This window comes from Acomys minous (genome assembly GCF_964271855.1).
Source record: "Acomys minous genome assembly, chromosome: 16".
NCBI classification, from domain to species: domain Eukaryota; kingdom Metazoa; phylum Chordata; class Mammalia; order Rodentia; family Muridae; genus Acomys; species Acomys minous.
In genome coordinates, this window is record NC_140498.1 from 63,792,311 (window position 1) to 63,806,011 (window position 13,701).

Consider the following 13,701-nt stretch of genomic DNA (forward strand, 5'->3'; position numbering starts at 1 on the left):
ACCATGGCACAGGTGTGCACACAGACACAGGTCAGACATCTTCAAAATTAACAAAGCAAAGAACCCAATTATTGAGAACACATGAAGGATAGGCCAGTTTATTACTGTAGAATTTTGAGAAATATTAACTCCATCCAAACAGGGGTGGTTTCTTTTTAAATCTTATTTTATCTTTTCATTTTCAGATTGAAAGATAGTTCACTTTTAAAAACCACATCATCTGGGCTTACATGTGCATCCCTGTTCTCCCAGCACATGGAGACAGTGACCTAAACTTGAGGCCATCTTGTTCCACATAGTTGTAAAGACATGGCTATGTAGGATTATCCTGTCTCAAAAACATTCCAAAAATGAAGCGTATATCTCATATTATGCAGTTTTTCTGATATGATCTGACCAAAAACAAAATATTTTTCTGTCTTTATTCACATTAAGAGAATTGTGTTAACAATGAAAGCAATAAGCAATTAGGAGAGTGCATTCACAGAGGGATAGAAATCCATTGAATTCATCAGCAACTTTGTAGCTGGGTTTCATAGCCTTCATGTGGTTGGAGACAGAAGGAGCAATGAAACGTCTTCCTTGGCATTATAACAGCATTTGGCAACTGGAGAGTTAGGAGTGCTGCTCCACTTGCATACTCAAGTTTGGTTCCTAGTGCCCATATCAGATGGCTCAGAACCACCTGTCTTTCCAAGTCCAGGGTATCTAGTGCATTCTTCTGGCCTTATAGGGCACCAGATATGCAAATGGTAAAAAACATTCATATGTGACTTACATTGTGAAATGGTTTGTTTTTTTTTTTTTTTTTGGTTTTTTTTTTTTTTGGTTTTTTGAGACAAAGTTTCTTTGTGTATCCTTGCCTGTCCTGGACTAACTTTGTAGACCAGGCTAGCCTTGAACTCACAGCGATCCGCCTGCCTCTGCCTCCCGAGTGCTGGGATTAAAGGCGTGCGCCGCCACCACCGCCTGGCGTGAAAATGGTTTTCTTTTTGTCCTGGGTATTTTATAATTAAAATTGATTTAATTTATGTGCGTGGGTTTTAGAGCTGTGCATTCCAAGTGTATGCTGAGTACCCGTTGGAGCCATTGGTAAGTCCTTTAAATCTATAAAGGAAAATATACCAGTGACTAAGTGTCCTCCTACCTCTCTGTCTTTTATTGGGACTTAAAATTTAAGAGAGGCCTGTGCAGGAATTGAGTTCTATCACTAACTTTGAAGGTAGAATAGTAACAGCAGAAAAATGGATGGAAAACAAGGAGGGTAAAAACTTTCCTGCTTTGACTGTAGTTGACCTTAGTAAGGAGCAGTGACGTCATCACTTTTGGAGCATCCATAAACGTCCTGACGGGCTATCGAGCAGGCAATCGAGAATCTGGAAAACAAAACCAAAAACAAACAAACGAACAAAACCTGAACTTATCATGAAACTGATTTACTGCAGTCACAAAAGTTCAACTGAAATATAAATGGTGTGGCCCTGTCTAACAGGTCTGCTCTTTTCCAGGTTTAAGGTGTGAGAAGAGATGTGAGCAACACTTGCTGTGCTGTAGTCCAGTTCCCTACTATCTTTTTACCTATAATTTTGGGGACTATAATTACATCAGTTCTACCATCTCTTTTCTGCCTCCGAGCCCTCCTCTTGACCCCTCACTGACTGCTTATTCCTGGCCTCTTTTTGCTTTAACAAGTTACTCTGTGGATGTCGCCTGTGTTTCGCGGCAGGCAGGAGGTGACGCAATGGGATGGCTGCAGGGGACACTGAGTGGGGAATGGAATGTGCACATAGAAGACCTTGTGCCTTGGAAGAGGAGGAAGAGCTCTGGGAACCTGCAAGAATTTCTACATAACCACACATTTCCCTGACTAGGGGTCAGTGTGCCTGTAGGGTGAAAGGGCAGAGCTGGGTAGGTCTGTGCTGTTTAAGTTATTCAGCTCTGCTCACCCAGTAGTGCAGCTAGTGCTGTCCTTAGGCCAAGCTGGGTTAAGGGTAGGAAAGCCCTAATGGCGGGAATCTAGGAAGACTGCAGTCAGGAGCACCAGTGAGAGACGGGCTGCCAATTCTTTCCTGTGTTTTTCTCTGCTGGGTCTTTAAAGGGGGTGAGGGAGACTACAAGCCATACCAGGGTGAATGTGGGGGACACTGTCCACAGACCAGGAAGTGCAACAGGGCTGAGATATCAGAGTCTGATTTGATGGGATTGGGATGGAGTGTGAGGCAGCCTTTGGCTCTCTCTGTGGGTACATATGGTGACCTGGGCAGAGTCCCTTGGACTTGAACTTTCTTGAGTATGGATCCCCTGGAGAAGGGTAGGCACTTCAGGCCTGCTTTTAGGAAGCTGTGATGCTTGTAATATCACTGTCCAGTATACACACCAGGCACTGCTTTGCGTGTCCAATAGGACCACAATTTGAAATTTTGATGTTTTGCTTTCTAGAAGATCTCAACCTTGTACTACACATTCAGTTTTGTGTGATCACTTTCACAAATAGTTTAGAACCTTGTAGAAAGGAAGTGATGGGTGTTGCCCTTCATCAATGTTTAGTTAGAAACCTTTTACCTTTTTGCTACCACCAGCCACAATGTCACGATTCAGGAAAATTCATTTCCAGGGTACAAAAGAGGTTTCTGAGCTACAGAGGTTTTTCAGGTGTGCAGTGTTGTGCAGGTGGATCCCACATCCTATGCCATCATCCACACGGCAGGTAGCAGACATAAAATAATACTTAAGCATTATTTTGTGTGTGGGCTTCTGTGGTGCTGGGGTTGCCTGAAATCCACCAGGGGGTGTGAGAGTCTGCGGAGCTGTAGCCCACCTCTCTGTTATGCAGACAGCGGTGGTCAAGGTCAGGGTTTTTGTGGCAAACAGTCTCCATGAAAAAGTAAGGTAGGGATTATTTGTGTCATATGTTGCCCAAAAAAAAAAAAATCTCTCTTAATCTGCTCACGTCCTGTAAAATTAAGCAAGGCAAAATAAAAAAGTAATAGGCTGATTTCTTAGATGAAATATTGATTCTGTTTGATGGTCGCTACTGACAAATCCTTCAGATCTACAGTGAAAAATAGCAACAAGGTAGGTAAAAAGAAATTCAATGCCTGTGGTTTGGAGAGAAAAACAGTGCTAGGTAATTTCAGGTGGCAGCCAAATGCAGAAACAGAGGCAGGATTTTTTTTTTAATGATTTTTTTCTTTGTTATGTATACAGTGTTTTGCCTGCATGTACAACTGCATGCCAGAACAGGCTACCGGATCTCATTATAGATGGTTGTGAGCCACATGTGGTTGCTGGGAATTGACCTCAGGACCTTTGGAAAAGCAGCCAGTGCTCTTAACCACTGAGCCATCTCTCCAGCCCCCGAGGCAGGAATTTTTAAGGAGATCATCACTATTAAAGAGAAGGCCCTTGCTCTGGATTTTAAGCCTTAGAAGGGACCTTAAGGGTAACACTCTATTCTGCTCATTCTTAGTTGATGGAGGAGTAGGCAAAGTGACTTCTATTCTCAAGATGACGCTTCATACAGAACCTGGTGCCGCTGTCATTCTAGCACGATCGGTTCCGTCTCAACTTCGATGCCAAACTTGACAGGGTCATTCATGTCTTACTAGTTCTGGAAACAACAACCAAAACATATGCAAATTTGAAAGGTCATGGATTCTTTCACTGCGGTTTCAGTTCAGCACTGTTGCTCTCATGTGCTTTTGGCAGAACCCAAACCGTCCAGAGGAGACTCTAAGTGCCTCCAGGCCGACCTGCCAGTCACAGAAGAAGGCGGGTTCTTCCCGGTGCCGCGCTCCAGGATCAGCTCTGTAGCTGAGCAGGCTGGAATGGTTGGTTCTGTGCCATGAGCTCCGAGCGCTGCTGCTGGGTGCTGTGAGGCGCTCAGGCAAGCTTTTCCACGTGGTGATCACAGGAGCACTGCACACAAAGGGGAGGAGCTGTCGGCTGAGCCGCGGGAGCTGGAGTGCTGGCTCCTCCCGGGGGCTGGATGGGAGATCAGGCGGGTAGGCTAGCAGAAGACAGGCACGAGTGCTACTGAGATGCAAATCTCTGCAGTTCTGGAAAAGGTCTGACCCTGGACTGGAAGCCAGGGCCAAGAAACACTATGCTGTGTCCCCTCAGTACACTTCAAAAGAGAAGTTCTCACGTCACTCGAGACGCGCTAACCAATCAGAGCCTCTAGGCGAGCCTGCCCGGCAGAAGAGCAGAAGGTTCCTCTGGGTGCCCTGCTGCAGGTTCCGCTCTGTATCTGAGCAGCCTTAAGTGGTTCAGTGTGATTTTCTCTGAGCGCTGGTGCTGGGTGCTGTGAGGAGAGCTCAGGGAAGCTTCACGACATGGTGAGCGCAGGGTCACTGCCTGCAACGGGAGAAGCAGGCGGCTGAGCTGCGGGAGCTGGAGTCCTGGGTCCTGCCGGGGTTGGCTGGGGGAGAAGGCGGGTTGGCTCCTGGATAACAGGCTTAAGTGCTACTGACTGCAACTCTCTGCAGATCTGACAAAGCTCTGGCCCTGGACTGGAAGCCCGGGCCAGGAAACGCTCTGCTGTGTCCCTTCAGTACCCTAAGCCTGAGGGCGGGGCTCACGTCTCGACTCACTCGTCATCCAGGGCCTTCTGGCGGACCTGCCAGTCAGAAGAAGAGGAGGGTTTTTCCGGATGCCTTGCTACAGGTTCCGCTCTGTAGCCGAGCAGGCTTGAATGTTTAGGTAGGAAGTGCTCTTAGCGCCGCTGCTGGGCGCTCTGAGGGGAACTCAGCAAGCTCCCTAGACTGGTCACGGTGAGCACCGGGTCATTGCCCACAACAGGGAGGATCAGGCGGCCGCATGGCGGGAGCTGGTGTGGTGGGTCCTCTCTGGGGCCAGATGGTAAGTGGCGGCCAGATGCGGTCACCTGGGAGGCCTGTGGTGCTTCTTGTCACTCTCTGGACCCGGCAGTGGCCTCTGAGAATCTTCACTGTGGGGGCTGTATCTGGGCATAGCAGGTCCAGCAGGGGCTGGTGTGTAGAAACATGCACGGGAGGATGCCAAACTCACAGAGCCCTAGTTTCTCTAGTATCTTCTACAGGTTCTGCCTTCAGCATTCAACATTTCAGTGTAAGATCCATTCGGAGTTAAGTTTGTGGAGGTAGTAAAAAGCATCTCATGTGTTGGGTGGCACTCAGGTGTTAAGCTGTGGTGTAGAAAAGTGTAACTGAGCATGTGACGGATTTGCCAATGCTTAGAAAATAATAAGAGACACCAAGTAGAATTTAGCTGAGGAGGACCGCCTCTCAAACACCCCACAGGTGAACAGTGTGCTAACCAGGCCTCTGAGAGGTGCTATGATACACATATTTGCTCATCAGAAATGCCCAGAAATCTGGCTCCAAAATATGAAAAAGGAGACAGCACATATGTACAACCAGCCGCTACTTCCATCCCCATTTCACACACACACACACACACACACACACACACACACACACACACTCACCACAATCCAAGCTTCTAACAAGCTGCTCAGTGGGGCATGACAGGTTCACAACCAACATCAAGGCCTGGTGTTCCTTGAAGCTCCAGTTTTCTTCTTGAGAAAAGCATAGTTTTGCCACATAGGCAAGACTACACCAGGCGACAACTCTCTGACAAGGAAAAAGACTGTTGTGTTGAGGGCTGGCCTGATGAAGCAGGGCTTTCTATGAGGCCCTCCTGTATGGAGAATGACAGAGCTCCTTCTGAAACCCAGGAGCATGCTTGGGAGAGGCAGTAACATCCTGGAGACTAGGACTTGGGAGCTGTCCCTAAGGCCCCTATGCACTGGGAGTAGAGCTCCTTTTCTAAAGGCAGGAGCATGCTCGGGAGTTGGGAATGGTCTAGAGCGAGGGCCTTTGGGGAGGGGTTGCTTCAGCTCCTGAGAACCCAACTCATTCTCTCACATGGGGCTGTGGTATCCGTCCCAAGTCCACTGTGGGCTTGGTCAGTGATGTTCTCAGATACCCTGTGTTCCCCTGCACAGCATTGTTTTATTATATGCCACGGACCACGGAGCGGGCTTCAACTGTGGCAGGGTCCTAGGTATCCAGGTGGGCACAGATTCGGCGCAACAGGCAGACGCACAAACGCTAGAGAGGTTTGATGCTGCTGCAATGACCCTTTACTCAGTTCAGTGGTTTATACAGTCATATCAGGAGCTAGTTATTGGTGGGTCTCCAGCAAGTGAAATACAAATCAAATCATAAAGTGCATAATACAGCAATAATAAAAAAACCAAACGTTCACTAAAAAACAGTGTTTCCCCTGAACCCAAGTTTACAGCAGACAGTGGTTAATCATCTAGACAGAGGCCAAAGCTTTTCTTAGACTTTGTGGTCACCCCATTTCCTTTTTCAAGCTGTTTACTTTTAGTTCTTGCTTCACCATAAGCCTGCTATTTGTCAGCACGTCCTCAGGACCCTTCAGGCCAGTTAATGTATTTCATAAAGTACTCTATCCAATCTTTCTTTTTTCTTCAATATCACCATCTTCTATCACGTTCATCTCCTGAAAAATGTAGGAATCGGTAAACATGTCACAACAGGTCTCTTTTCTTTGTCAGGGACATAGTGCACCAGGGAGGACGTGCACGTTGTATCCGTGCCCAAACGCTTAGGTCTCCATACTTAACACATTTCCCGTTCCTATTAACCCATCGTTCTGCATTTCTATCATATATTTTCGTATAGGGTCAAGGAGGACTAGGAGTGGCAGCCAGTCTGTAGGGACCCCGATGCTGAGGGGCTGTCACCACTTTTCTTTTATCCAATACCATACTGAGTCATTCGCTCCTTTTAGTGGGAACTCCCAGGACCACTGCATCATCCTCTGAACCTGACTCTCTCTTCCTAACTCACCTCCTTTTCCTAGAAAGTGAGCCCTTTATGCCTAACTCCATGTTTTGGGGCTGGTCCCTAACATTTCCTAACGTGGTATTTTTTCTCTCCCTAGCATCAACTTCAACAGAACTTTTACAGTCCTAGGGAGATTCTCAGCCATAGTCATATTCCTAGCAATGGTTACCAGACTCTGTTCTGCTTCATCATGTGATGTGTTCCTAATGGGAGCACTGGAAGCTGGGGTGGTCATGCTCCCCTCATGATCCGAACTGCTCATGTCAGTGGTTCCTGGAACAAGGATGTCCAGTGGGCCAGGCTGCCCACCACCTGTTCCTGCCATAAAGACTCCCTGCGAGATTAAAGTGAAAGGAACAGAAAGAAGAAACTGCCAGCACACAGATGGCCAGGAAATAGCTTGGTGCCCTCGAGCCCGGTTTCCACATCTTGGGTATCTGCTAGAGGCCTCCAGGAGACTTAGCTACATCAAGCACCTGCCTCGGGTCCGAACATGCTCCCAGCCTGTACGGCCGCATGTCACACGGCCTCTACTGGAGTGGGTGTGGCAATTATCCTCCTGAGTTAGTCCCCTTGTGTAGTGCCTTCTGCTGATGTCATAGAAGTCTCCCATTTTTCTCTATTTTCCCCTGTAAGTGGTACACAGGGTGCTACTAATAAGAAGCTATTCAGACTTATGCTATCACTACAGATAAGCAGAAAGTGTTCTTAGGTTTTTGGTTTTTTTTTTAACATTCACAGCCTTGGGCTCCTTGCCAACCTCCAGAGACAAAGTTGGGACATCTTGCTCACCAATCATCATTGTTTCTATCTCTTACCTTTCAAATGTGTAAAGCATGTTGCTTCTTTTAATAGAGTGTTTCCATCTCCCTCTCCCAGAGCATCCAGGACCACCAGTCTTGGTGAAAAGAGACAAGTCAGTGGAACTAGAGAACACTAGTTAGATGACTTCATCTTTCAGGTAGCATGAGCTAGAGGCAGAACTGGGGCTCTGTCCACCCCTGCCAAGAGCTGGCCTTCCTCATATCTCCCAGCCATTGTGGTTACCTAGTCCTTTTCACCCATCATTTACCCTCTTGCCTTCTCCGCCTGGCTCTCCCTCCTCCCTCTCTCTACACAGCTCAGCATCATGTCCACTATGGACTCTCCCATATGGCCCTGTTTCTGCCTATGCTCTCTCTTTATCTATAATAAACTTTTTACTCCATCATACGTAGGAACAGCCATGTCCTTTCCTGTATATTTCTTTTTTTTCTTTACCTTCCATTAACCACTCCCTGCTTTGAAATTTATGGTTACTTTTTGCTGTAATTCTTGTGTAGACCTTCCCAGCTATGAGTTAGTGTTGGAGGTTGGTCTGATGTATCTTGATGCTAATTACTGCTTGCTGTCTTTTTTTTTTTTTAAAGATTTGTTTGTTTATTTATTTATTACGTATACAGTGTTCTGCCTGCATGTACACCTGCAGGCCAGAAGAGGGCATCAGATCACATGGATGGTTGTGAGTCACTATGTGGTCTCAGGACCTCTGGAAGGGCAGTCAGTGCTCCTAACCTCTGAGCCATCTCTCCAGCCCTACTCGCTCTCTTTTAATGCTCTGTAACCTTGACTAAAAACATGTTCCTTTTGACCAATAAAAAGACCAATACAGCTGGGTAGGCAAATGGGCTAGACCTGACCTTGGGCTCTTGAAGACAGAGAGAAGAATCTTGGGGAAAGCGGGACGAGACAGGACAGAGCGGGAGGAGAATGACCATGGGATAGGAATGGACCACGTGGGCCCAGAGGAGGAATTCTGCAGTTCCTCATGGGAGGAGATGGAGAACATTAGCAAGTGCTTTGGGATTTTTGGATGGGAGGTGGCCAAAATAGAAATTACTAGAAGCGGATGGAAGGAGATGGAAAATAGGAGTTATCGGAGTACAGCTTAGGAGGTAATATCTGCCGTGGCCAGGGTAAAGGCTTACTCTAAACCACATCAGGTGTCTGAGTTTTCATTGATTTCTAGAGGGTTAGAAAATACTGCCTCACACACAGAAGAAGAGGAATCGGCTGTCTGGATGAGACCTGATAGGCTGTGGTCATATGGTGGGGGAGGAAGTCTAGGGGAGGGGAATAGGGTGAAAGAGGGAGGGAGGGTGGGATCAGGAAGATACAACTGAGCGGATAACAATCAGGATGTAATCTGAATACATTATTTTTTAAAAAAGAAAATACTGCTGTAATAATAAGTAGGCTACTAATAAATATTTACGAGGCTCTACTTCTAAAATTAACCACAACAAGGTAGAGATGGATGCACTGGACATTGAGTGTGTAATGGAATGTGCACACTAAGGACCTTGGAAAGAGGAACAGGAAGTGCTTTGGGAGACTGGAACATTCTATTAAATACCAACATCCCAGACTAGGCCTCTGTCTGCCCCTAGGGAAGAAGAAGAGAGCTGGGAAGGCTTCAGTTGTCTGCGTCATTTGATCTCTGGTCCCCCAGTATAGGAGCTGCTCCTGTCCCCAGGGCCACCTGGGTTGTCCAAGGCAGTGAGGGGCTGTGGGCAGGCCTAGCAGTCAGGAGCACCAGTGGGAGGTAGCTTGCAGGTTCTTTGCAGGATTCTCCTCAGCTGCCGCTGTGGCAAGCTACAAGGAAGGCTACATGGTATGGCATGGTGAGTGTGAGGGCCCTGTCTCCAGGCCGGGAGGAGCAGGTCTGTGGAGATATCAGAGTCTGATCCGCTGGGAGTAGGAGGGACCTTGGGTCATGAGGTCCATGTGGTGATCTGGGCAGAGCCCTTGACCTCTGATCCTCTCTGAGTGTGGAAATCTTCCTCTTGGGAGGGGTGGGGGTTGTGCATCCCTGGCAGGGGAAAGCAGTGGTGTTTATAAAATCACTATCAGGTGTGCACACACAGACAGCCGTTGCTTTTGGTGTGAAGTAGGAAGACAGGTTGGAAACCTGAAGGTCTCGTTTCCAGAAGTTCTGCATTTTGCATTCCCCAGTTTTCTGTGATAGATTTTATTTGTAGTTTAGAAACTTGGGGAAAGGTTATAGGGAGCAACCTTCAGCCATACTAGATTAGAATCTTTTTAACCTTTCCACTACCACCAGGCACAATAGCATGAATCAGGGAAATTCAACTCCTGGGTACAAAAGTAGTTTCTGTGATGCAGGGGTGCCCTGGACCACTCCAGCCGGATATGGGGGTCCGTGGAACAAGGGGCTTCGAAGACTTGGTGGGTAAAGCTTCGGTGGCGACGAACAGAAACAAGCACAGAGGCAGTTTGAATCTGAGTGTATTTCACAGCTTTTAGGCAAGAATATTTATACCCAGTGAAACAAGTATGTCTTTGTGGTTACAGCTCTTGGAAGATGGGTTCAGCGAAGCAGTCAGGGATAGAACAGATAACATCATTGTTTTGTGTTACTTGGCACAGTAAAGCATAAGATCATCCAAAGTTGGTAGCATACTACCAAGAGCAGGTAAATCAATTCTTTCTTTTTTTTTTTTTTGGTTTTTCGAGACAGGGTCTCTCTGTGTAGCCTTGGCTGTCCTGGACTCACTTTGTAGACCAGGCTGGCCTCGAACTCACAGTGATCCACCTGCCTCTGCCTTCCGAGTGCTGGGATTAAAGGCTCTCCAAGACTTTCATAATGAAGACGTATTGGATTTTGTCAAAGGGTTTTTCTGCATGTAATAAAATAACTGTGATTTTTTTTCTTTCAATTTGTTTATATGGTGGATTGCACTGATGGTTTTTCATGTGTGTTTAGCTATTCCTGCATCCCTGGGATGAGGCCTACTTGATCATGATGAATGGTATATTTGATGTGTTCTTGGGTTCAGTTTGCAAGTATTTCATTATTTTTTCATCAATGTTCATAAGGGAAATTGGTCTGGAATTCTCTTTCTTTTGTGAGTCTTTGTGTGGTTTAAGTATCATGGTGAGTGGCTTCATGAAATGTGTTTGGCAATGTTCCTTATGTTTATATTTTGGAATAGTTTGAGGAATCTTGATATTAGGTCTTCTTTGAATGTCTGGTAGACTTCTGTGCTAAAACTTATCTGGCCCTGAGCTTTTCTCTTTGGGAGACTTTTGATAACTGCTTGATAAGATTGTTTAAATTGTGTACCTGATCTCGATTTAAATTTGGTAAGTGAAATTTATCATGAAAATATTCCATTTCCTTTATTTTTCCCAATTTTGTGGAATGCACGCTGATGGTTTTCTAAAATATCCTCTGTGTCTGTTATGTCTCCCTTTTCATATCTGATTTTGTTAATTTGGATACTCTCCCTCTGCCTTTTAGTTCATTTGACCAAGAATTTGTGTATCTTATTGATTTTTCTCAATATTGGTTCTTTGCATTGTTCTTTTTGCTTCTAATTTATTGATTTCAGCCCTGAATTTGATGATTTCTTGACATCTATTCCTCTTGGAGTGTTTGATTCTTTTTTGTTCTAGTGCTTTCAGGTGTGCTTTTAAGTTGCTAGTATGGGATCTTCCCAATTTCTTTCTTTCTTTCAGCCTTAAAAAAATCATTTATATTATTACACATATATACAATAAACTACATATAGCAAGAGCAATCATGAAACAACCAGGAATTATATATGTTTCATTTATGGTCTTTTGCCTATTTGTATTTGACAACTTTGAAGAAAACATGTTTCCTATCTTGGTGAATCTAAAATTCTGAATGTAAATCAATATAATTTTTTTCATGAAAGTGCTTAGTGCTATGAATTTTCCTCCTAGTACTGTTTTCATTGTGTTTCAAAGCTTTGGGTATCTTGTGCCTTCTTTTTTTTTTTTTTTTTTTTTTTTTTTTTTGTTTGTTTGTTTGTTTATTGGTTTTTTGGTTTTTCGAGACAGGGTTTCTCTGTGTTGCCTTGGCTGTCCTGGACTCGCTTTGTAGGCCAGGCTGGCCTCGAACTCACATCGATCCGCCTGCCTCTGCCTCCCAAGTTATGGGAATAAAGGCATGCGCCACCACGCCCGGCCCATTAATTTATTTTTTTTTTAATTTCATTCTTTACCCAGTTGCCATTATATAGGGAGTTAAACAGTTTCTGTGACTTTGTAGGCTTTCTCTTGTTTCTGTTGCTGACTTCCAGCATTAATCCATGGAGGTCTGATAAGATACAAGGAGTTTTTTCAATCTCTTGTGTCTGTTGAGGCTTGCTTTGCTACCGAGTTAATGGTAGATAGTGGAGAAGGCTCTATGAGGTGCTGAGAAGGTGCTTCTGTGTGTGAGTGAAATGTTTTGTAGATATCTGTTAGGTCTATTTGATTCCTGATGTCTGTTAGTTTCATCATTTCTCCATTTAGTTTATGTCTGGATGATCTGTCCATTGGTGAGAGTGGGGTGTTGAGGTCTCCCGCTGTTGATATGTGGTGCCCCTTGCTGGGAGGATTTGCTGAAGAAGGTGGGGCAGGGGGATGTTTCCTTAAAAATCTGTTTTCTTGCATATGCTATCTGAAAATGTACATTTCCTCATACATTCATCCAGTCAGTAGCCATAGGAAACCAAATGCAAAACAAGCATCCTTCAGGTGCCTGGTTCCAACCAATTATGAATGCCTGTCCCGGAAGCCCCACCCCCATCCCCAACGCGAGCAGGTGCTGCCCTAGAGACATACAGCCTTTGTTCTCCCTGATAAAACCGAACTACCCCCTGAAGTGGTCCTAGAGTGTCTGATCTCTGTTGTACTTGTTTTGTTCCTCTTGCCTGGGTGGGCTGGTGGCCAGCAGGCCTCCAGGGAAGGGGAGAACCACGCTTTGTGGCATTTTGGAGGGGAACTTATGGAAGCTTTTAAAGAAGCCTTTCCAGATTCCGTAATTGGGAATGCAACTTGAGTGTATCTACTGTGTTGTGGTTGAAACTTCTCAGTCCGCTTCCCTTTTGTGCTGTCCTGCCCTCCCCAATACACGCTCTATCCCTAACTGATGAAAGATACACTGGAAGCAATTGCTATTCAATGCTGAGACACGTTGCTGTCCTGATATTTGTGTAGTTTTAGTTTGTTGGTTTTGGTTTTGATTTTGAAGATGCAGTTTTTCTGTGTTGCTCTGGCTGTCCTGAAGGTAGGTGTGTAGACCAGGCAGGCCTTGACTTTAGAGGTCCAGTTGACTCTGGCTCCAGAGTGCTGGGATTAGACACTGACCAACGTGTCTGGCTTGTTTTATTTTTGTACTATTAACTGATGGGCATGGAATGTGGGTTTCTGTACATGCAAGCACATGCTGTTGTGCTGATTTTCATCTACATCTTGAATTTTGAAATTTGGCAGAGAGTATATTCTGTTTCTCAGATGGCACGTATTCATGACACTAATGATGCCTGAGCCTTCTGAGTCATTGAATTGAAGGTGTGTGACATTCTTCCTGTCAGTTATATTTGTTTTGAATGTTTTCGAATGAATAGGAGTGTTTTGCCTCTTTGCATGAATATGTAGGTAATGTATGCCCAGTCTTCACAGTAGTCAGAAGATGTACCCAGAACTCTGCACGTGGTATAATGGACAGGTGTGAGCCCCCATGGAAATCGTGGCAGTTGACCCATTATTTGCAAATCAGCAAGAACTTTTATGTGAATATCTCTCCGACCCTATGGTACCTATTAATTATGAAGATTTTTATTGCTCATATTTTCATCTGCCCATTTGTAACTGTTTAACTCTGCGTTCCCTTTCACTAAGGCCACATTTATGTTACAATACAGAACTGCAATGAATGTATAATTCTTAGAAACTTCAGTAAAGTACCTCTGAGCTCTTTATCTTTTTTGTTTGTTTGATTTTGCAGGGCAGTCAGACTCTTAATATATGTACCTCTTACTGTTGG

The 13,701-nt window shown here is 45.2% G+C and overlaps 1 protein-coding gene across 1 annotated transcript in view; it reads left to right on the plus strand.

The window, feature by feature from the left end:
- The window catches only part of LOC311587167 (uncharacterized protein), a 68,199-nt gene that overhangs the window by 21,091 nt on the left and 33,407 nt on the right, over positions 1 to 13,701 (plus strand). Inside the window, exon 6 of the mRNA XM_084763665.1 lies at positions 4,778 to 4,860. Within this exon, the coding sequence (XP_084619791.1) occupies positions 4,778 to 4,860 (83 nt within the window). The remainder of the gene's footprint in view (positions 1 to 4,777; positions 4,861 to 13,701) is intronic.